Source organism: Orcinus orca, chromosome 19, assembly GCF_937001465.1.
Source record: "Orcinus orca chromosome 19, mOrcOrc1.1, whole genome shotgun sequence".
In the NCBI taxonomy this organism is placed as follows: domain Eukaryota; kingdom Metazoa; phylum Chordata; class Mammalia; order Artiodactyla; family Delphinidae; genus Orcinus; species Orcinus orca.
Window position 1 is genome coordinate 37,261,963 of NC_064577.1, and position 24,823 is coordinate 37,286,785.

The 24,823-nt window shown below is 38.2% G+C and overlaps 1 protein-coding gene across 1 annotated transcript in view; it reads right to left on the reverse strand.

The window, feature by feature from the left end:
- Positions 1-23,716, reverse strand: part of EFCAB3 (EF-hand calcium binding domain 3) — a 42,862-nt gene extending 19,146 nt beyond the window's left edge. Inside the window, exons 1-7 of the mRNA XM_033438958.2 lie at positions 23,632-23,716; positions 23,065-23,118; positions 21,607-21,711; positions 16,948-17,001; positions 15,764-15,865; positions 7,204-7,294; positions 4,575-4,651 (exon numbers count right to left, since the gene is read on the reverse strand). Coding sequence (XP_033294849.1) covers positions 4,575-4,651; positions 7,204-7,294; positions 15,764-15,865; positions 16,948-17,001; positions 21,607-21,667 — 385 coding nt within the window. The 5' untranslated portion in view covers positions 21,668-21,711; positions 23,065-23,118; positions 23,632-23,716. The remainder of the gene's footprint in view (positions 1-4,574; positions 4,652-7,203; positions 7,295-15,763; positions 15,866-16,947; positions 17,002-21,606; positions 21,712-23,064; positions 23,119-23,631) is intronic.
- Positions 23,717-24,823: the final 1,107 nt, after the last annotated feature.

Genomic DNA, 24,823 nt, shown 5'->3' on the forward strand with positions numbered 1-24,823 from the left:
CTAGAATAAACTAATTGGTGGAAAAGCAAATATATAGGCAAAATGGCTCTTGAAAGATGTTTATACCCTAATTCCTGGAACCTGTGAATGTATTACTTTACATGTATTACTTTACATGACGGGCGCATCTAGAGCCCGTGCTCCACAACAAGAGAAGCCACCGTAATGAAAAGCCCACGCACCACAACCAAGAGTAGCCCCTGCTTGATGCAACTGGAGAAAGCCCATGTGCAGCAACGAAGACCCAACACAGCGAAAAAAAAAAAATTCAATCATTTATTTCTATCACTAGGGGCTTAACGATATTTATTTTATACTTTGAGTTATAATCCAATACTATTCTGTTTATTTTTGTTGTTCAAACTGTTCCAGCTTTGGCTGTTGTGAGCTCTTTCAGGTTCATTTCTGTATCTCCTTGACATGCTCTTGTCCTTTTGTATTTTGAGCATCTCCTTACTTTCTGGTACTGCAAGATATTCCAGGTTCATTTTGTATATTCTCTGCCAAAGCCCTAGAATCAGCCATTTATCCAAGGAACTCTGATTCTTTGATAGGAGACTGACATTGGAAGTCCAGATTTGGGTTCTGGGTATGCTTGTTGCTATGGGGGTGTCAGTGCTTTTAAGTCCTCTCAGCAAACAGAGCTAGGAAATATATGCACATATCCATGTATACACACATATCATATTATTTCTTGATCTATCCATCTGCATCCATTAAGTTAAACATGAGTTCACACTAATGTCTCACTCTAATCCAGTTCCACTGCTTCACTTTAGCCTTCTCCCTTTGTTTATCTGAAACTTCCTACTCCAACAGAGAGAAACCTGGCTCCCACCATCCACCATTGAGTCACTTATTTATTCAATTGTCGTATACATGTACAACAGTTTCAGGATTGTTAATGTATACCCCTAGGAGAAACAACTTTACTAATTAGAGTATATTGTGTGTTGTTTATGTATAGCTCCTTTTGTGTTCAGTCTTACAGTTTCTAGTCAAAATGTTGTTTTCAGAGTTACATAGGTCAGCGCCTCCCTCTCCCTGACCTGACTTATATTTTAACAGGATCACTGTGGCTATTGTTAGAACAGACTTTTGTAAGGATTTGGGTAGAAGCAGGGAGACTAGCCTCAGGTAGGAGGCTATTGTGGGTGAGCAATAACAGTGCTTTAGACCAGGGTTGTAGCAGTAGAGGTGGTATAAATCTTGATATATTTTAAAGGTAGAGCCAATGAGATTTCCTGATGGATTTATTTTATTTATTTATTTTTTAAAATACACATTTCTTCATTTATTTATTTATTTATTTATTTATATTTTTGGCTGCATTGGGTCTTTGTTGCTGCACGCAGGCTTTCTCTAGTTGCCGCGAGCAGGGGCTACTCTTCGTTGTGGTGGGCGGGCTTCTCATTCTGGTGGCTTCTCTTGCTGTGGAGCACGGGCTCTAGGCATGTGGGCTTCAGTAATTGTGGCATGCGGGCTCAGTAGTTGTGGCTTGCAGGCTCTAGAGCGCAGTCTCAGTAGTTGTGGCACACGGGCTTAGTTGCTCCACAGCATGTGGGATCTTCCCTGACCAGGGCTCAAACCCGTGTCCCCTGCGTTGGCAGGCGGATTGTTAACCACTGTGCCACTAGAGAAGTCCCTCCTGATGGATTTAGAGGTAGGGTGAGAACAAAGAGTCAAGGATGACTCCAGAGTTTTTCCAGAACAAGTGGAAGGATGAAATATCATTATCTGAGATGGGGAAGGCTATGGGTAGGTCAAAGTTTAAAAGTAAGAGGCTGAGGGGAGGGGAGGATGGGGAGTTACTGGTTAATGGGTCTGGAGGTTCAGTTTGGGATGATGAAAAAGTTCTGGAGGTGGATGGTAGTGATGGTTAGAGGACATTGTGAACATATTTAATGCCACTGATCTGTGTGAACTCTTAAAAATTGTAATTTTTATGTTATGTATATTTTACTACAATAAAAAAAAAAAAGAGTAAGAGGAACATATCAGGAGTTCAGTTGTATTTTTTGTTTGTTTGTTTTTTTGGCCATGCCGTGTGGCTTGCAGAATCTTAGTTCCCTGAACCTGGGACCCCGGCAGCGGCAGCGTGGAGTCCTAACCACTGGACGGCCAGGGAATTTCCCAGGAGTTCAGTTTTTGACATGTTGAGTTTGAGGTGTCTATTAGACATACAATTGGAGATGTCAGGTAGGCAGTTAGATATGAGCCTGGAGCTGGGGAGAGAGACCTGGCTGGACATATACATTTGGGAATTGTTGGCATATAGATATTTAAAGCCTAAGACTAGATGAGATCACCACATGTGTGACTGGGATGAAGAAGAGAAGAGGATCAAGGACTGAGCTTGATCAGGAATGATATACTAGAGAGTGAAAAAAATTGGTGTTGGAGAGGGGGGCACAGTTTCTTTGGTCGTATCTTTGAATTTGAGAGAGGAGATGTGATCTAGTCCACAATGGAAGGATTGACTTTAGATAAAAGTATAAAGTTCATTTGTGGAAGAGGGAGGAGGGCAGAGTTTGTGGGTACAGATGCTGGTGGGGGTAGATATGGAAGTGGGAGTCTGTGGAAGTTCTATTCTGATTGCAGAATCAGAATTCTCCAATTATAAAGGGGCAGGAAGCAAGGATATCAATTGAGAGTGAGGATGGTAGCAGATGTTGGGGATTTGGAGGTGTTCAATAAATATTTATAAAATGAACAAATTAACCTGTCATAGTGCTTAATCCTCACGACAACCACATTTTCTAGTTTCTGTATTTGATGCTTTGATATCTGGGGCCTTGCTGATCCTGGAGGGCCTGCCCCTCCCATAACTAGCCAGTTCCTAGCGATAGTAAAAGACTTGCCTGTGAGTATGTTCTTCATATATATACAAACCAACCAATCCAGAGACCGTATCCCCAGTCACCAACTTTCTTAGGCTCTTAAACTCTGGGCTACTGTTCCTCTGTCCTAATCACTGCAGGGCAGACAACTAGGGACAGCCCTGAAACCCGGAGCTCACTGAAATGATTTACCTAGCCAATCCTAAACCTGCTTATCCTGCCTTGTCTATTCCTTCCTGCAGAAAACAAACTAAGGCTCTTGCCCACTTCCCTCTACCCTTTGTCTTTTGACTGACTCTGGTGCTTCCCTCTTCATGGTGTGCTGTGTCTCTTACTTTTAGGGATCTCTGAGAATAAAATACTTCTTCCAGGACAGTTGTTTCTATGTCTGTATGTATAATACCTGATTAAAACAAATAGTGGGTACCCCTAAAGCACCAATGTATATTAATGTACTTCAGAAACCTTGAAGTTGTATAAAGCCATAAACTGTTACTATTAAGGCATTTAGTTCAGTTTTACAGTGAAAAATGAAGTTCTGATTCTGACAATCTTTTGTGTTTCCCAAACCAGCTTTCCCAGCAATAAAGGTGTTTTTTTGATTCCTGTCTCTTGGAGGAATGTCTTAGTTGGTTCCAAACTTGGAGGGGTGAAGCATTAACCTTCTCAGAACCCAAACACAGCCACGCTTGATTTTTTTTTTTTTTTTTAGTTTTTCTAGTGTGTCATGTTTTCCCTTTTCTCTGGGTCTTTGCAGATTCCACTCTTTCTACCCAGAACACTCCCTTCTGTGCTCTTTGTCTGATTTACTCATTATTCAGCTTTCGCTGGGACTTCCCTCCTATCCTTACTGAGACTAAGTTAGGACACTTTCTTTTATGCTCCTTTAACTCTATACTTTCCCTATCATAACTTGTGTCATGTTGTAATTTAAATGGTTCAATCAACAAATTCATGGTTTAACTGTCTTCCCTGTAAGACTTCCTATTAGGGCAGGGAACATGTCTGACCTGTGTTTCGCCTAGTACACTGTTGGCTTTAAGTAATTATTTGTTGTTTGGATGAATGAACTGTAGTGAGGGTAGCTCATTTTATCATTATAATTTTTTTCTATGATAAATTCTGGGACTTTAGTTGTGTTGATACTGCTTTGCTACTTAATTTCTATTTGACCTTATATTTTTTCTTCTCCACACCACAAGTTCTCCTTGGAATAAAAATATTTGGCCAGGACTGTATAAATTCTTGAAGATGTCTATTTGAAAGTAATCCCCCAGGACTTGCCTGGTAGTCCAGTGGGTAAGACTCCACGCTCCCAATGCAGGGGGCCCAGGTTCGATCCCTGGTCGGGGAACTAGTTCCTGCATGCATGTGGCAACTAAGAGTCCTCATGCTGCAACTAAGAAGTCCGCATGCTGCAACTAAGAAGTCTGCATGCCACAACTAAAGATCCCACATGCTGCAACTAAAGATCCCGCCTGCCACAATGAAGATCCCACGTGCTGCAACTAAGACTTGGCACAGCCAAAAAATAAATAAATACTAAAAAAAGTAATCCACCTTCCTTCCCACAAATTAGACATTGTATCATAAAATATAGATATTTTTTGTTTTTAAATAACAGAGTACTGTAGACAACCTTTGAAATCCCAGATCTCCCTTAGAGAAAAAAAAATGCTAAGATATATTAAGGGGCTTTTGTTTATGCTTTTATTTTGGGATGGGTCTCATTACCTCGCATTTGTGAAGGGCTCAACTTCCTTTCTTTGTGCTGTAATTGGCTTGGCAGCGGTCCTGGTAAATCTTTATCCCTGAGAAAAGAGATACTTATTGAAACCAGCAAATATTAGTTCCCTTCATCAGTTTCTGCTGACTGGAGTGACTGTAAACATCAAAATATATCCAGAGTCACACCACCTAAGGGCCCTGTTACTGTCAATTGCCAATAGCTACAGGATGGACAGTGATGTTGGCCACTGAGGTCCACCTCTCCCCTATACTTGCCCATCAACCTTATCCCCTTAAAAAATCTGATTTCTCCTATTTTACAAAAGAGGAAACTGAGGCTCAGAGGGATTAAATAACTTGTCCTGAGTCACACAGCTAATAACTGGAAGCCCTGGGATTCAAATCCAGGTTTATTTGTTGCCAAAGTTGAAGAATATAAGCCTCACACTATTCCTATTGTTAGAAATATAAGTTGTTTCAAACTTTTAACTAGTTTAAATAATCTTATGGTGAATATACTTACAATGAAATTTTGTATTCACATTTATTTTACAACTTTGCTAAATTGTATTTTTACCAGAATATGAGAGAGCGAGAGCGGTAGATCGATCTCTTTCTTTCTCCCTCTCTCTCTCTCTCTGTCTCGATGTCTCTATATCAACCATATCTATCTATCTCTCATCAAGAGAGAAAAGTTCTGGAAAGTTTGGAACCCTAGGTGACCTTTTATTTCCTCAGGAAAATAAAATCTGGAAAAAGAGGAAAATATTAATACTTTGGGGATATTTTGTATATATCTGCAGCAATTTATTAGTTTAGGAACATAAAAATGTATTATGCAAAACTGGGTTTACTTATAATATGGTAATTTAATAGTAAATTTATAATAATCATAATTTTATGGATTAATTTTATTTAAAATACATTTAGTTTTGATACTAGTAGAACTAAAAGTTTTAAGAAATATGTCATCTCTTAGTTTTTGTGCTTTTACAAGAAGCAATTAAAAAAGTAAAACTATAAGAAATACTAAACATGGTAGTTAAATAAAAAAATTATAGTTTATGAATTTAGTATCCTCTACAGTGTCTACTAGATTCAGCCCATTTTTAAAGAGGACCTGGTAAAATAGGAGGTGAAATGCACCATTCTCAATTTTTCTGACACGGAATTTGATCTAATTAGTCTTATTTTTCTCAGCTTTTACTATCATTGATATCTTCTAGTGTTTGCTTTTCATTACCAACTTCAGATTGGTTATTTTATATTTGTTGTATTTCTAAATATAAACAGATTTCTTTTGCATGATATAAAAGATGCAGTGGGGCTTCCCTGGTGGCGCAGTGGTTGAGAGTCCACCTGCCGATGCAGGGGACACGGGTTCGTGCCCTGGTCCGGGAAGATCCCACATGCCGTGGAGCGGCTGGGCCTGTAAGCCATGGCCGCTGAGCCTGCGCGTACGGGGCCTGTGCTCCGCAACGGGAGAGGCCACAACAGTGAGAGGCCCGCGTATCACACACACACAGAAAAGATGTAGTGGATGGAGAAATATGAAGTTCTCAAGAAGCAAGAAGAAAGTAGAAGCCCAGGCAATGCAAGTTCTTTATTAGCTACGTTTAAAAAACCATACTCTTGGCAGAATTTCAAATCTTATCTTGGATCAAACATGGGAAATAGATTTTTTATTTTACAATGTTTCAAAGGTTCAAAGAACTTTAGATTTGGAATGGACCCAGTCTAGCCTCTCATCTCATGTAGGAATTCCCTCTACATGTGGTATTATCTAGTCTTTGCTTGACTACTTTCAGTGACAAGGAAGTCACTACTTCAAAAGACAGTTCGTGATGAAGGGTAAGGGAACAATGAGATCAAGGAATTTGGCTGCTACAAGGTTGTGTTACCCACATCCTGATAAAAAAGTCCGTAACATATTCCTGTAGAATGGCATAGTCAAGGACACTAGGAGAAATACTCTCAAAGTGGCAAAGAAAATGGATAATTGTGAGAGAGGAAAGAGGCTTTTCTTTTTATGATCTGATAAAATTTGCATCAGGCTTTCATTTTCAGTCACTAGTGGCTACTGTTTATTGGAATTTGTAGTTATCAGGTTGAGAAAAAGCTATTGTTAATGTCACAGGCAAACCTCCCTTCCCAATTTTAGCTCAAGGTTAGTCATAGCTAATTTATCAGATTTCATTTTACTGGCCATTTTTGAGCTACATACTCTTTTTCTATATTCTGACACTTAGGGGTTTATGATCCTCTGAGTTTTTTCTCCTTTAAACTGGCACTTGAAATGTCTTAATGTGTAACTGACAACTCCTCTAGCCTTCTGACAACCTTCTTCTTCTGGGGTATTCTGTCCCCTCACACAAAAATAGCCTCTCATTTGGGAGAATAGGAAGAACTCTTTGTTTCTCTAATCAAAAAGTATATATATATATCTTTCTTTTCATAAAAAAATCTTTATCTTCAATTCAGATGTTTTGTTTTATAATTAATTTTATCACAGAATAGATATTTGAAGAACATTCTAACTTGTTTCATTATAGCCTTTATGAGTATTTAATATATTCATCACCTTAATAATTCTTTATCTTAATATATTGATCACATTAATAAATTCATTACTTACCTCTTGCCATGGAAGTTGGGTATTTTTGTTGAAGGATTCAGTTTAAGTTTTGCTTTAATATCAGAAACTGCCATGTGGCCAGTAACTCTGTCTGGAATTCAGAAGATACAGTTAAGGATCAAATCACAGATTAATTTGTTTATATTCTTTTACAACTTTCCCAGTTCGAGACCTGGAGTTTGAAGTCCAGGGCCTCATGGAATGGAAATATGTGCAAATGCAAGTTAGAGGCATGTGCAAAGTTGGAAGGCCAAGTGGACGGGTCCCTTTACTATCCCAAGATCTCTAAGCGAAACTTCTTGCCATTGCTCCTCCTGCAAATAGTATCATTCTGATCCTATATAAAAATAAATGGTAGAGCATTCTGCAAATATGTAGAAAAAGTTATTTAAAGACAAAATTTATTTTTAAAATGTGCTTTTCATCTCATAATTGACAGAGAATAAAATGTTATAGCATTTGCAAAATATTTACCTAATTGTTTATATCTTGGATAGCTGCTGGGTAGTAAGTAGATTTTCCCAGGGTTTCCTTCTGGGAGGTCCACCCCTGCCCTATCAGTTCTTATGAACCCACTGGTCTTTTTAAAAAATAAGAATAGGGGTGGGATATAATGCTGTTTTGCTACCTTAGATCTCCCTGAATGGACTATTAACCACAAAGGACTCCCTAGTCCTTCCTTTCTACTTCTGCATAGTTTAAGAATCAGAACCTATGGACCAGAAGCTGGGTTGGTAGGGCTTCTCCCTTTTATTGTTGGTCTTATCTAATTATCTTTTTTAATATCAATTTATTTATTTATATTTATTTATTTTTGGCTGCATTGGGGTCGCAGGCTTTCTCTAGTTGCGGTGAGCAGGGGCTACTCTTTGTTGCGGTGAATGGGCTTCTCATTGCGGTGGCTTCTCTTGCTGCAGAGCACGGGCTCTAAGCACATGGGCTTAAGCAGTTGTGGCGCATGGGCTCAGTAGTTGTGGCTCGCGGGCTCTAGAGCGCAGGCTCAGTAGTTGTGGCACACAGGCTTAGTTGCTCTGCAGCATGTGGGATCTTCCCGGCCCAGGGCTCGAACCCATGTCTCCTGCACTGGCAGGCAAGTTCTTAACCACTGCGCTACCAGGGAAGTCCTCTAATTATCTTTTTAATATATAGAGTGTATTAGGTAGTTCACTGACAAGAAAACTGGGTTGCTGACTTAGGAACAGCAGACAATCATACACTATTAAACCATGAAGAAAAAGTCTCTGAATGTTTGGTTAGAGTTCAGTCAATTTTCCTAAGTCTTTACCTCAGACTCTGGAAAACTGTTGCTTCTAAACAACTCAATTACATGTGCTCAAAATCTGGAAACCTATCACAGAGCTGGGAACTCCGGAGAGGCTTGACAATGTAGGCAGTTGAAAGGTGCTGTGAAATCATCCTCATGGCTTAAAATAATCATTACTTTAAAAAAACTACCTTCAATCTCTCACTGAGATGATAGATTAAAAAAAAAAAAGGTCTCCTTGTAGATTCCTACAAAATCTGGATATTTACCTACTTCTAGGTGGTGCTACTTTACAACTTCTGGGCTTCAGTCAGATCAAGAATCCATAAAGGGTTTGTTCCATCACACAACTGTGACCTCATTCACTTCTCAGGCTCAGGTCCAGGTTAAGAATGACCCACAAGCTCCTTCCAGCTTTAGAGCAACTGTGATTTCAATGTGGTTCATTCGGCACCCTCAGGGTATGTGTGGGTATGAGTTACAGAATCAGAATATTTTGACACTGATTGGATTTTGGGGAAGGGGAGGTTTTAAAAAAAATTCTGTATTAATATATTTTCATGTTAAACATTGGTGAATTGAAAGTTGTTGAAGTAAAAAATTTTACCCAGTTCCCTTGGTTGAATGCTGATTAGGAACCATTTCATTGTTTACATCCAGAAAGAGGGAAAAATCAAACTCTCACAGGTTCTAGTCTATAGTGTTATCGAAAAGAGTGATTTTAAAAGAGCAATTAAGGAAAGTATTATGATTGTTTTAATCAGAAATTTTCAAGATCTGACAGGTCTCACGGTATTTAAATCATCTAAGCACAGAAGTTAGGAGTGTCTCTAGTCTTCATGATGGCTAAGCACAGATACCTCTGGCAGCAAAGGCTTAGCTTGAGCCCCCCAAGTTGTTTCAGATTTCACTTGTTAGCTGCAATTCTAGAGATTTTCTATTCCTGTTCTGGGGGATTCATTTATTATGTGCATAATTTGACTTTTCCTTAGTCTGTCCAAACTTGTTATGTTACCTTTCATTCTGGCTAGGGATACAGAGGAAAGAAAGGGAAGGTTTAATTTACAAATTACACAAATATTTAATTAGGGCCTACTACGTTAGGGGCTACCAAGGCTTAAAATGAAGTTAATGACCACCACTCTACGTTCTGTTTCCATGAATCTGACTACGCTAGGAACCTCATATAAGTAGCATCATACAGTATTTGTGACTTGCATATTTCACCTAGCATAGTATCCTCAAGGTTCATCCATGTTGTATCATGTATCAGAATTTCCTTCCTTTTTAAGGATGAATAATATTGCATTATATGTACCACATTTTAAGATAAAGCACTTATTTATCTGTTGATGGACACTTGGGTTGCTTCCACCTTTTGACTATCATAAATAATGTTGCTGTGACACATTGGTGTACAAATATCTCTTCAAGACCCTGCTTTCAATCTTTTGAATATACATCAGAAGTGGAATTGCTGGATCACATGGTAATTCTATTTTTAATGTTTTGAAGAAATATTGTTTTCCATAGTGGCCACCATTTTACATTCCAACCAACAGTGCATAAGAGTTCTAATTTCTCCACATCCTTACCAATACTTGTTGTTTTCTGTTTGACAGTAGCCACCCTGATGGGTATGAGGTGATATATCATTGTGGTTTTGATTTGCGTTTTCCTAATGATTAGTGATTGTGAGTGTCTTTTTATAAGCTTGTTGGTTATTATATATCTACTGTAGAAACATGTCTATTCAAGTCTATTGCCCAAGTCAAGTCTTTTTATCACTTGTTGTTGTTGTTATTGAGTTATGGGAGTTCTTTATATATTCTGGATATTAATCCCTTATTAGACATGTGATTTGCAAATGTTTTCTTTCTGTAAGTTGCCTTTTCACTCTGTTGATTGTGTTTTGTTGCCTATGCTTTTGGTGTCATTTCCAAGAAATCATTGCCAAACCCAATGTCATGAAGCTTTTCTCCTATGTTTTCTTCTAATAGTTTTAGGTTTTGTGTGTAGGGAGAAGTAGAATTTTAACACGTAGCATGTAGCTCCTAGGGAACAGTAGTCTAGAGTGAAAGAAGAGCAAAAGCATGTAGAGTAATCATGGGAGCTTAGGAGACAAGGAACTGTTCAAGACTGCATGAAGTGAGATAATGGGAGCAAAAATGATTAGGTATTTGGGCTAGGGTTGGTTATTAGAACAGAGATTGCAAATTTGATCCCCATACAAGTTTTATTTGGCTTAAATAACATTAAAATTTTGTTTGAATTTCATAAATGAAAACATGGGTAATTTAAAAGTTATCAGTTTATGACTTCTGAAAAGCCCAAAGATCAGAGAACACATGGCCCCCATTCCTATTTAGCAATAATTGGCAGGAGCAGAAAAACTGTCACCCTTTTAACTGGAACCCAAGGTTTCCTGATTGCCACAGTCTCCCTCATTTTTTCTAGTCTCTTATACCCAGCATGTCACTCATTTAACATGTTTTATTTTAATAAACTTATTTATTTATTTATTTATTGGCTGTGTTGGGTCTTTGTTGCTGCACGCGGGCTCTCTCTAGTTGCAGTGAGCGGGGGCTACTCTTTGTTGTGGTGCGTGGGCTTCTCGTTGTCATGGCTTCTCTTGTTGCAGAGCATGGGCTCTAGGTGCACAGGCTTCAGTAGTTGTGGCATGTGGGCTCAGTAGTTGTGGCTTGCGGGCTCTAGAGCTCAGGCTCAGTAGTTGTGGCGCATGGGCTTAGCTGCTCGGCGGCATGTGGGATCTTCCCCGGCCAGGGCTCAAACCCGTGTCCCCTGCATTGGCAGGCAGATTCTCAACCACTGCACCACCAGGGAAGCCCTTAACATGGTTTTTGTGTATACATATACATCTTGATTGTTAAGCTAAGGGAGTCTAGACTTTAGCATTAGCATTGGGGAATTCTGAAGATATTTAAGTAGGGATGTTGCATAAATATAGCTGTTTTCTATAGGAATTAATTCAACCATATCAATCTAAGAATCGCCTAGGCTCATATTCCCTTCTGATTTTACGAAGAATAAAAAGGAAGTGACTATTAGATGAGGGAGAACATCTAGTATTAGGCTTCTTCCTATGCAGTACTGTTCACCAAAGGAGAAAGGGGTTTTATGGGAAAAGGTTATGTCTCAATGTGATTTATAATTTGTGGCCTCTGAAAACCTAACATTTCAGGGTAATGCCTAATTCATCCTGTATAGTTAAAGATATATGAGCCTGGGCTTCCCTGGTGGCGCAGTGGTTGAGAATCTGCCTGCCAATGCAGGGGACACGGGTTCGAGCCCTGGTGTGGGAAGATCCCACATGCCGCAGAGCAACTAAGCCCGTGAGCCACAACTACTGAGCCTGCGCTCCGCAACAGAAGAGGTTGCGACAGTGAGAGGCCCACGCACCGCGATGAAGAGTGGCCCCCGCTCACCGCAACTGGAGAAAGCCCTCGCACAGAAACGAAGACCCAACACAGCTAAAAATAAATAAATTAATTAATTAATTAAAAAAAAGATATATGAGCCTTAAGGAGAAGAGAATCTCACCAGTTACTTCAGTTACCAGAGCAATGGGAACTGGATTTTTCAGGGGGAAAAAAAGTAGCTACCTCCCTCTTAGAGATGCTGCCCCTGTAGGCGAATCAGGCTTTACAGGCAGATGCCCTTCACTTCTCTCCCTGGCTCTTTTGCTTTCACTAAGTGTGTAAGTACCTTGAGGTGAGAAGCTTAATATTCTATTTTCCCAACATTGGCTCTGTCCATTGAACATAGGTAGTCAATGAATGACTAGGGAAAGGCAAGATGTTCCTTCCTTTTGGGGCAGAGATTTTTGTGCTTCACCACTTCTCCCTCCTCTTAGGCTTTTCTCAAACTCCATCACCCACTTCAAGTCTGGTAACCTGGGTAGGCAAAATTCTCTGGGTTGACCTAATCCTGATGAGCCCCACTTCCTCTCTTGCTCCCTCCTGACTGGTCTAGATTAATGATGGAGATATTTGCAGAAATTAGAAGGCTTACTCCTGGGACTTCCCTGGTGGTCCAGTGGGTAAGACTCCATGCTCCCAATGCAGGGGGCCTGAGTTTGATCCCTGGTCGGGGAATGAGATCCTGCATGCATGCTGCAACTAAGAGTCTGCATGCCACAACGAAGAGTCCACATGCTTCAACTAAGAAGTCCACATGCTGCAACTAAGAAGTCCACATGCCACAACGAAGATCCCATGTGCCGCAATAAGACCTGGTGCAGTCAAAAATAAATAAATAAATAAATAAATTTGAAAAAAGAAGGTTTATTCCTCTTTACACAATACCATTTAAGTTATTATGCATGCAAACCAACTAGTTATAATTTTTAAATTTAGTGTACACCAACATGGATGGTTTTTGGAGCAGCAACTATGTAAATGTACAGCAAAAACCCCTTATTCCCATACCACCCAACCAAGTCAGGGAAAGCAAGGATGTGAGAGGGCTTACAAAATCACATATAGAGGCAATAAGAGGAAAAGATAGAGAAATATGTGGCAACCACTTGCTCATCCTCATTGATTTTTTCTTGAGAGTCAATCCAGAATGTCAGAAAATTTTCCTAGCATCAACTTAATAGCAAGTTATAATAATAGATTGCTTAACCCATGTTCTGCAGATCACTAAATACTCGGATTTTTAATATCTCCTCTTTATATAATATTTGAATCCATATGGATTTCATTTAGTTTCTTCACTAGTTCAACAAATATAATAGCATTTAGCCAGTCTCTTATCCATTCATCTGTTCATCTCAGGAAATGATAATTGCATCTTTCCAGGCCTATGCTCCATCCTCTGTTGAAGCCAAAATGCTTGGAATATGCTTCAATCCTCTTCTTTTGTGTTCTACATCTAATCCAATTCATCCATTTCATAAGTACATTTTTAGTGCCTATTATGTTCTCGGCCCTGGGATATCTATCAGGAAGTACTGTTGATTCCATCTTCAAAATATATATGTAACTCAACCACTCTCACCACCTCCACCTCTACTTCCTGCTCTGGGTTACTGCAAAGACCTCCTAACTGGTCTCCCTGCTTCTGCTCTTGCTGTATTCACCCCTGCCAAGTCTCTTCTACACAGGAACCAGGACAGTCCTTTAAAAACTTAAGTCAGATCATGTCCTATCTCTGTTCAAATCCTCATTTTCCTGTGTTACTCAGGAAAAAAACCCAATCTTTACAATAGCCTTCAGGGTTTATATGATCAGCTACTCCCCACACCTGCACCACCCCCTTCTCCCAAAAGGAACATCTCATTGCACAATCCTGGAATTGTACAGTGCATAGCTTATGTAGCTCAATGTGGTGGTCCCGTCCCCTACCTCTATGACCTTACGTCTTCCTACATTGCCCTTGCTCACTCTGTTCAGCCACAGTGGCCTCTGTACTCTTTCTCAAATATTATGAGCATGCTCTTGTATAAGGGCTTTTGCACTTGCTCTTCCCTCTGCGTGGAGTGCTCTTGCTCCAGATTTCTGCTCCCTGGTTTCCTTAGCTTTTTGCTTAAATGCCCTTTATCAGTGAGTCTTTTCTTGATTAACTTCCTCCACCTACAGTATCCCCTATACCCATTTTCTTTGCTTTATTTTCTCTGTAATCTCTGTCATACTATTATTTGTTTATTGTGTATATCTCTTCACTAGAAAGTAAGCTCCATGAGAGTAGTGAGCTTTGTCCCAAGCATGTACAGTAATACTTGGCACACAGTAGACTATGATTGTTAAGTGAATGGATACACGCATCCCTTCATTGCTTCAGCAGACACCTACTAACTGCAGGTACAGAGAATAAAAAGACTTACAAGATGGCATGTCTGTGTAGGGGATGAAGAGGTACAAACTACTATGTATAAAATAAATAAGGATACATTATACAGCACACAGAATATAGCCAATACTTTATAATAACTATAAATGGAGTATAATCTATAAAAAATTTGAATCACTGTGCTGTGCACTTGAAACTAATATAATATTGTAAATCAACTATACCTTGGGGCTTCCCTGGTGGCACAGTGGTTGAGAGTCCGCCTGCCGATGCAGGGGACACGGGTTGGTGCCCCGGTCCGGGAAGGTCCCATATGCCGCGGAGCGGCTGGGCCCGTGAGCCATGGCCGCTGAGCCTGCGCGTCCGGAGCCTGTGCTCCGCAACGGGAGAGGCCACAACAGGGAGAGGCCCACATACTGCAAAAAAAAAAAAAAAAAAAAAAAAAGTGGGAGATGATCAGGTCAAGAGGAATGGATTTGGAAGGGTGAAAAGAACCTCTTCAACTGAAGAGAGGAGAGGGACATAGTATATCTTCCTGAATAAGAAGAAATGATTAACTGGAGAAAACAGAAAATGGAGATGTTTGCAATGAATAGGTTCAAATTTATTAAAATCATGATTTGAGAACATAATGGTTGTGTTTTATTTCCTACTTTCTGTTGGGTTTAGCAGAGAAAGTCAAGTATGTATTCCCTTCTTCATCCCTTAGTATAGTTCCTGGACATATTCAGTGATCAATAAATATTTGTTGTTTGAATAAATCAATATACAATCTTTTCTTTCAAGGCCAGAGCTGTACAGAAGCTTTCTAGAAACATCATTATAGTAAGAATTGATAATCCCCAAATGCTCCTAGATCATCTTTTTTGTATCAGAACAACAAAGAGGGTAATAGAAGTAAAAAGACGAGTCTAATCTAAAGTAGTTATATAACAGAAGAGCCAGCAGATAAGTCATGTAACTAGACTCAATAAGCAATAATAAAAATCTCAATAAGCAAACAAATCAATCAATCCCTAACTCCTTCTGCTTTCCCTGTGTGTCTCTCCCTAATACTCATTTTTATTTGCTAATTTTAATTACTCTAATATTTTTCCTTCTTATTTTGGGGATGGAATCATGCCCTCAGGCACATAATATATTGGTTGTACTTGTGACTTAAGAAATGAAAGGCCAGGCACAATCTTAATATATCATTTCTTCATCTTTTAGGTCTTAGATAGGCAAAGTGCGGACCTTGGACCAGCAGCATTGCCACCATCTGGAAGCTTGTTAGAAATGCAGAATTTCTTAGGCTCTACTCCAGACCTGAATCATAATCTGCATTTTAACAAGATGCCCAGGTGATTTATACGCACATTCAAGTTTGAGAAGCATTGTTCTAGGTGACACAAGAAAGATAAGGATCATTTCTGAGAAGCTTATATACAAGATAACAAAGGTAACTTCTAGGAAGACAACAGAATTTAACAAAAAACTCACCATTGAATGTCAAATGAGGCATTAGTTTCATTTCTTCTTCTGTGAGCTCAACCCCCTCATTTGCTAGAAAGTTGTCTAAGTCCTGGATATCAATCACCTCTCCTTAGAAAAGGTGAGAAATAAATTGCAGAAATATTATATAACTGTCTACAAAGGATGAAAAACACTATTTGTGCTTATATATAACATTACCCATGTATACCCAGAATTAACAGGAGGATCAGAAAAAAATCCTCTGTTTCAAATTCTGGTTCAGAAAATCAGAAAGTGGCTACAAAAAAAATAATTCACTGGTGGGTTATTGCAACCCATAGCAAATTAAGCTACATATAGGTATTTGGCTTTATTTTTTTCTCTTCCTCCTACCCCACTGGAAAATTCAGTTTTTTCTATAGACCAGTTTTTAAAATTTTATTTTTATTTATTTTTAAAAAATGTTTGCCTAGTTTGCTTCTCTGAGCACTATGCATTCCAAGAATTTCATTCATCTCAACACAGTCAGAAGTAATTTTTCCTCATTCATTGTAAAATATAACAACATTTAAGATTATTATAAAGTGGGAAAAATATAATTCCACCACCCTATCACAAAAACCATTTTTAGGTTTTCATATACCAGCTTTCCATTATGAAAGCTGTACTTTCATAATGTAGAAATCTAATATACATACAATTTTGTATTCTGCTTTTCCAGCCTAATATAATTACTTCATAAACTTGCTTCCAAGTTGCTACATAATTTTTACAGTTAACATTTCAACAGATGATATCCCATAAGCCTGACTTACCATGATTTACGTGGTATTCCCATACTGTTAGATATTTAGACTGTTTCAAATTTCCCTGAAGGTCTTTAGGAAGAGATTTTTTTCTTTTATTCAATTAAATTATTTCCAGAGGATAAATTTCTAGGATTGGGGTTAATGGGGAAAATGAATAGTTCTGTGGCTCCTGAGATCTGTAACTATGTTGAAGAATTCTTTTGGGGAAAACGTCAGAGAATATTATGGGTATTGATATATAAGTACAGATTAATTACTGTTTACCCAATTTCAGTAGCATCCACAAAACTGGAACATATATGAAAGAATTTAAACATTTATAAGGGGATATATTTTTCTCCACCAATTGCAAAATATTAAGACGCTATTTATAACATCTTTTCATCATAGCTCGCAACTCACCCTTGATATAACTGACAGCATCCATCAAATCATTCAGACCAACTGTATTATCACCTGTAAGGAAAGGGGAATAAACCTCAGAATCAGATAAGCAAATATTACTGAGACTCACAAAATTTAGGACGCGTAAAGTTCTGAAATTATGAAGACCGTAAGAATTCACTAATTTTTTTCTAATTTTTCTTAGAATTTTATGATCTTATCCTTAGAGATAATAGTATTATCTTAGAAACAAAGCTTTCAATCTGTAATGAATCATTCCTGTATCTTCCTTTTTTCTTTCCTTTTATAGACTACTAGAATAAGATTAAATTAAGAAGTGATTGGTTACAGGTAAGTGTAGGGACACAGGAAAAATAAACCTGACCCTGAGTATTTTTATTTAGTAATTAATCAACAAATACTTAGGAGTACCTTCTATGTGCCTGGCACTTTGCTAGGCTTTGGGGATACAAAAGTAAACATGCTGGCAGTGTTCTTGCTATTAAGGAGTGTACAGTCTGGTAGAGGGAAACAGACAACGAGCATGTAAACAAATGAGCAAAAAGGTACTGTTGTTCTGAGGTATTGTTAAGATGCTATCAAAGATGAAATAGGGCAATATAATAAAGAGTAATAGTGGGTGGGATTTCTTTAGACAGGGAGCTGAGGAAAGGCCTCTCTGAAGTGGCTCTATTTGGGTTGAGGTCTGAATGATGACGAGAGCCATGTAAAGAACGGAGAGAAGAACATTCCAAGGAGAAAAATAGTATGTGTGATAGGCCTAAAATGGGAATGAATTTGACGTGACTGAGAGATGGAGAAAAGGCCAGTGTGAAAGGGGCCAAATTATGCAGGGTCTTGTAGGCCATGATGATAAAGTTTGGATATTATTCTGGTTGCAATGGAATGTCACTGGAGGTCTTGAAGAAGGGAGTAACTTGACTTGATTTCAGCTTTCAAAAGATCACTCTGGCTGGTGTATGCAGGATGGGGAAATTGGAGGAATGAGGACTAGATAGTAGACTGTTTCAGTGGCCCAGGAAAGAGATGATGGTGGCTAGGGCTATGGGTACAGCAGTGGAGATGGTGATAATGGATGGATTCGGGACCTATTTTTCAAGTAAAGCCTAGATTTGAATGTGGGGTGTGAGGGAAAGAAGAAATGAAACCTAGTCTCTTCTCCCCACCCTCCCCCTCAAAATTTGAAGAGAGAAGGTGTGAAATTGTCTCTGAGAGTGAGAAAGTGAATTTATTTCGAAAAGGTAGTAGGCACTTTGGCCACATTAAGGGCTGACTTGATATTCGTGGCCATTATGTGGAAGTGAGTTCTATTAGTGTAGTTTTGTGATTTTCTTCAGCAATGTTAAAGCTGTTCAGGGGCAAGCCTAGAGTAAGGTGATGGCTGGGTTTTTGCCAAGCAAGTCTGGTAGGAGTTTTGAGAGTTTGTAAGGTTATATGATGTTGAAGTATTGAATCTAATTTAAGGAAGGAAGTGAGGACATACGGGGAGGAGTTGTTGAATAATGAAACAATGGTTGAGTTAAAGACATTGAAGGTCTCCTTGTGGCTGGAGAGTTGGAGTTCTATATTCTGTTCTGCTACAGCCTATGTTTAATAGCACCGATTCATCATATTCAATCGGTGAGTGAAATAATGTCACAATAATGTGGAAGTTGTATTGGTTCATAAATAATTTTTCCTAAGTAAGAGAATTAGAATTATAAACCTCAGCAGGAAAAGAAAAAATCCTGGGTTGGCTATAGCAGGGGCCCTCTCAGCTCTATTTTAATAAAATTAAACAATAAGTGCGTACAATGCATGAGGGGGAATCAGGTTCACTCACTCAGAATTCTACTTCCATCTACATTATTTCAGCTGCATGTCAGCATTTCAACTCCTTTTTCGGTTGTGTGTATGTGTGCATTTTTAAATGGCTTCCAGTCATTCTGAGCTGGTTATTTGGGCTTTTCCAACTTCCTCACAGTATCAATTTCTGCTTTTGTTAGTGCTCTGGTTACAAAGTGGCATAGATTTTGAGTGGGCTTCCCCAGTTTTCCCCATAAGCTCAGTTACTTTGGTGGGCAATTTTACAGAATGGGAGATTTCCAGGCATTCCTACATTGTGTTATGGAAGAAAAGTCTGCATAGTAAATGAACTGGAAGGATAAAGGGCAGAGAGTGGTTATATGAAATAAAGATTTTGGGGGTGATCAAGTATTAGGCGAGGACAAGGTTTAGGTCATCACCATGTGAGTGGTAGTTAAGGGAGGGGAGGAAAAGATGACTGAAGTTAAAGAGGTCAAGGAGCAGGAGGTCAGGATGTTGGATGGGTGACCTATATCAGGAGTTCTTAATCTAGGGTCCATGGACCCTGTATCTATAGATTTATAAATACAGGGAGTCCTTGAGCTCAAATGGAAAAAAATACATCTTTATTTTCACTAATCACTAACTTAACTTTAGCATTTTCTTCAATTATTCATGTAGTCCACAAACCATAGTAGTACTAGGAGAATCTGTGACGTTGTTACTAATATAAATCACTAACATTTTCATTTCATTTCAATGTATTGAGAAGTTGCTTATGCTCATCACTACTTTAAAATGACAATAATTATTAGACCTGATACTAGAACTTGTTAAATGTATTAATAAGTACTAACAATTTATATCTTTAATGTTTTGATAAATTATATTTTAAAATAATTAGCTTCTCAGTTATCTTATGTATTTTATTTTATGCATTTAAAAATATTCAATATTATATTCAGACGTGGTCCAATTCATCAGACTGTCTAAGGGGTCTATGGCACAGTAAAGTCAAAAGCCTCTGATCTGTATGGAAGGTATTGAACTTGCCAAGAATAAGGACAGGAGAAGTGGAGGAGGAACCCAGTGAGCCCAGTGCTATTTCTTGTAAAATATTCTAAGTTGTATTTTACCTCATTTATTTATATAAAGGTCATAATTAGTAATAAGTATTTATTCTACTAGGACTTACATTTTTATAACAGGCAAAATTGATTCCTAGATCATAGAATTTCCTTTTCTTTTTCCTTTGTTCTTCAACATTTTCTCCATCTTCCCCATCATCTTCACCACTACCACTGTCATCATGACTAATATTTACTGAGTATTCTAAACACTGCATTAAGATCTTTATGTGTATTATCTATATTAACTTCAGGGCAAGAAGTGACCATAGAGAATCATTTAATTCAACTCCCTATTTTTCATGTGAAGACACTTAGATTCAGTAGGGTTAAATTGTTGGCAAGTTAGTGATGGAATAGGGACCAGGCCTCAGCATAAAGAAATACTATATACTACAGATGAAGCATGTAGGCTAGATTCACCAGGGAATAGGGAAGATTTTTTTCCCCCAAAATACTGCCAAATGATTTTTCCAAGAGCAATGGCAACTCTCACCCAAAATGTATCAGTAAGTTCCTTTCCCCTTACTCTCACCAGAACTAAGTGTTGTCAGTCCTGTTAATTTTTGCCTGTCTGAGAACTGAAAATATTTCTGTATCTTGTTTTATTTTGTATTTTCATGATTATTGGTGAGGTTAAATATCTTTTCATATGTTATTGGGCATTTACATTTCCTTTTTCATGAATGATCTATCTGTATATTTGCCTATTTTTCTACTGTCAGTATGTTTTAATCAATGTATGAGGGCTTTTTCTACCTTAGGGATCTTGCAACCATTCTCTCCTAGTGCATCATCTGACTTTTGACTTTCTTAAATGTTCCCTTATTAACATGTTCCCTTATGAAATGTTCCCTTATGAATGAAATTTTTTTAAAAAATTCATTTTTATTTTAGCTCCTTAAGTATATGGTATTCCCAGGCATGGCTGAGTCCTGAAAGCGACATTCCCAACATATCTTTTTTAAAAAAATTACTTTAAAAATAATTAATTAATTAATTTTGCTGCATTAAGGGGGAAAGCTGCGGGGGGTGGTGGTGGTGGTGTGATGAATTGGGCGATTGGGGTTGACATGTATACACGATGTGTATAAAATTGATGACTAATAAGAACCTGCTGTATAAAAAAAAAGAAAAAAAATTTTCCAATGTAAAAAAAAAAGAGTTAACCTTATTTTAGTGTACGGTATGACTTATAAATCTGACTTAAGGTTTTGCAAATAGACACTCATTTCAACACTATTTTTGACTAGTTCATTCTTTTCCCACTTGTATAAATTGCTACTTTTATCACAAAATAAATCTTCATATATTCATGAAAAAAAAATTGGCTGCATCAGGAGCCAGTTGCCATGGGGGATCTTCATTGCCACATGCGGGATCTTCGTTGTGGCATGCAGGATCTTTAGTTGTGGCATGCAAACTCTTAGTTGTGGCATGTGAACTCTTAGTTGCAGCATGTGGGATCTAGTTCCCTCACCAGGGATCAAACCCAGGCCCGCTGCATTGGGAGCACAGAGTCTTAACTGCTGGACCACCAGGGAAGTCCACCAACATATCTTTTTTTTTTTTTCCAACATATTTTTTTAAAAGTGTTTTTGGAGATAATATTTCTTCATGAGTCAGGATTAAGTCTTTCTATTTACATTTACTTCATTATGCTACTAAAAAGGCTGCTTTCAGCAGTTCCAATAGAAGGGCTTAATGTTTCTCTGAAGAGCATAATGATGTCTGTGACACTCACCATCAGCTGACAGTTGGGTCATTAGTTCCTCAAATTCCTCATCCTTGAGTCTAATTCCCATGTTTTCCACAAAGGAGTCCAGTTTTTTGATTTTGACCCTTGGTCCTTAGGAAAGAAGGGCATGGAATAAGAACAAGAGTACTGGAAAAAAAAAAAAAGAAGAACAAGAGTACTGATGCTTAAGAGTGAAAGATGCTAATCATGATCATGCATCAAAAACCCCCACTGGAGGGTTAAAGTACAAGGGCACAAAGAAACTATAACATATATATATGTCCCTAGATCTAATTTGTCTATTGAAAGTAGGAAAAAATGGAGAAATATAACCATTGAGACACAGGTAAACAGTAAACAGTATTTATCTTTATGGGGGGGGATTAGATCAGTGGGAAGTAGGGGACTTACACTTTTTTAAAAAATTGAGATATAATTGACATATAACATTAATTTCAGGTGTACAATGTAATTATTCATTATTTGTATATATTGCAAAATGATCACCACACACAGTTAACCTCCATCACCACACATAGTTACACGTTTTTTTTGTTGTGGTGAGAACTTTTAAGATCTACCTTCTTAGCAGCTTTCAAATATAAAATAAGGTATTATTCACCATATTCACCATGCTGTACATCACATCCTCATGGCTTGACTTTTACTTCTTTATATCAGTTTTTGTAAGTGGTAGAATCAGATAAGTTTCTTATAGTATTTTGTGTTTTAAAATACTTTTTTTCTAATTAAAATTAAAAATATAATCGTCTACATAGAATTAGTATAGAAAGTGAAAATAGGATATCTTCCTTAATGTCTATCCAGGAGACTCTGTTTCAGTTTTCCATGAGAGGTCATTAGACAGGAATAGGTAACTCTAATGATTCATGATTAAAATAACCACCAATTTATACAGTTCTAGCCAGAAAACAGTGTTAGAAACTTCCTATGGTCATATACTTTAACTTATATTCTAATTGATTTTTAAAAATTAATTAATTAATTTTTGGCTGCGTTGGGTCTTCGTTGCTGCATGCAGGCTACTCTTTGTTGCAGTGTGCGGGCTTCTCATGCAGTGGCTTCTGCTGTTGCGGAGCATGGGCTCCAGGCCCACGGGGTTCAGCAGCGGTGGCACGTGGGCTTCAGTAGTTGTGCCTCGTGGGCTCTAGAGCACAGGCTCAGTAGTTGTGGCGCACGGCTTAGTTGCTCCATGGCACATGGGATCTTCCCGGACCAGGGATTGAACTTGTGTCCCCTGCATCAGCAGGTGATTCTTAATCACTGCGCCACCAGGGAAGTCCTTAACTTATATTCTAAAGGCCAATGTACCCAAAGAAGGATGATAGGTTAGGAGTCATAACAATGGATCAATAAATTGGCAGGAAGCAAACTTGGAATATTTAAAAGAAAATGCTATGGATTTTATCTTTTACTTGCTCTTTCACCATGCTTTTCACTCACCTTTGAGGGCTTTCACACCTTTTAGCAATCTATTCTTATATATTTTTCCATCAGCTGTAATGTAAGATACAATAAAGAATAAAGGTTAAATGATGGCAAGGTTAACAAAGACAGCACAAAGACAACATAACATCCATAATTTCAGTGGAAAAAAACCCCTTCAGATTTGTTAGAAGTTATTCTATTTTACCCTCAAGTAAGAATGAAACCAAAGCTGAAGAAAGCTTTCACTGATATAGATCCACCTATTGGTTGAATTTAAAATAGTTTTATTTCCTTGTTTCTTCCTTTTTCCTTACTTCTGTTACTCCCTTGGTTTCCCTTTTTGCCTTGGCCATGATTTAGGTTAGGCAGTGCTCCCACAGGATAATTTAGCCTTTATGGTGGGAGATCAGTGAAAGATGTCAGTTTTCAGTACAAAAATGTAAGCAACAAGAACAGAGTTTCTTCTTGTGTGAGAACTGTGTTTTCCAAATAGGATTTATTGGATATACACATATATAATTTCATCAGTTTTCACACACAAGCCCATGACTCCAAGCTTCAAAGAATGTGCTAAATCCTCACCGTGAATTGGCCGTTTTCAGCAGCTCCTCATGCCCCTCAGCAGTGAGCACGAGCCCCACTGTCCTCAGCGCATTGTCCAGATTACTGACATTAACTTTCTCTCCTTTGGAAAAATGGGAATTGTTAACATGTAATAATTTTAGGAATGGAATAATTATTTCAAATTATGAAAAAGATTACCTATGTGGCATCATCTTTAATTAGAAGAGCAAACTGACAATGAAACTTGTTAAACTATGTAGACTAAAAGGACATGTGGGTGGGTAGATTGAGTCAGAAATAGAATTCATACTTTTAATTCAAGCAAAAGAAGAGCTTATATAATTCCAGATACAAGTCAAATGCCATTAACTTTCCTGAACTATTGGGTCTTCTGACACAGTAATAGTATTTCCTAGCTACCCCACAAAAACTTCACCTTGCGATTGGACAGTGTTGACCTATATTTTGGTTGTTTAAACAATGGTGAAGTGGAAAACATCATTGGTAAAAACTCCACAGAATATAGGTCCATTCAGGAAAAATCCCAAATCAAACAGTAAGATTATAAAACAAACATTTAACCATTATATTTGGAGGGAGTCAACTTAGCATGTTAGTAATAGCCCAAACAGAAAACTACCATTTAAAAACATCTTTTAAAAAAAGCATTAAGGCCTTAGTTAATAATGAATTCCCTTTCACCACAGCTTCTTACTCACCTGTGAAAGCTTTTGCATCATCCATCGCCACATCCAAATCAACCATTTTATTCTCTGTAAGAAAAGACAATTCAGGCACAGAAAAAATTATTAGACTTAGAGAAAAATGATATGAAACATTTAAGTTGTAAAGAGAAAAATGATATGAAACATTTAAGTTGTAATATAAAGTGTTGGAATTCAGCTATTTTTCATGATTTTCTTTAGTAACTCTTTTAACTCAAAATAAGCAAGAAACAGGAAAGAAGATCAAAATGTTATTTAAAGGGGGCTTCCCTGGTGGCGCAGTGATTGAGAATCTGCCTGCTAATGCAGGGGACATGGGTTCGAGCCCTGGTCTGGGAGGATCCCACATGCCGCGGAGCAACTAAGCCCGTGAGCCACAACTACTGAGCCTGCGCGTCTGGAGCCTGTGCTCAGCAACAAGAGAGGCCGCGATAGTGAGAGGCCCACACACTGTGATGAAGAGTGGCCCCCACTTGCCACAACTA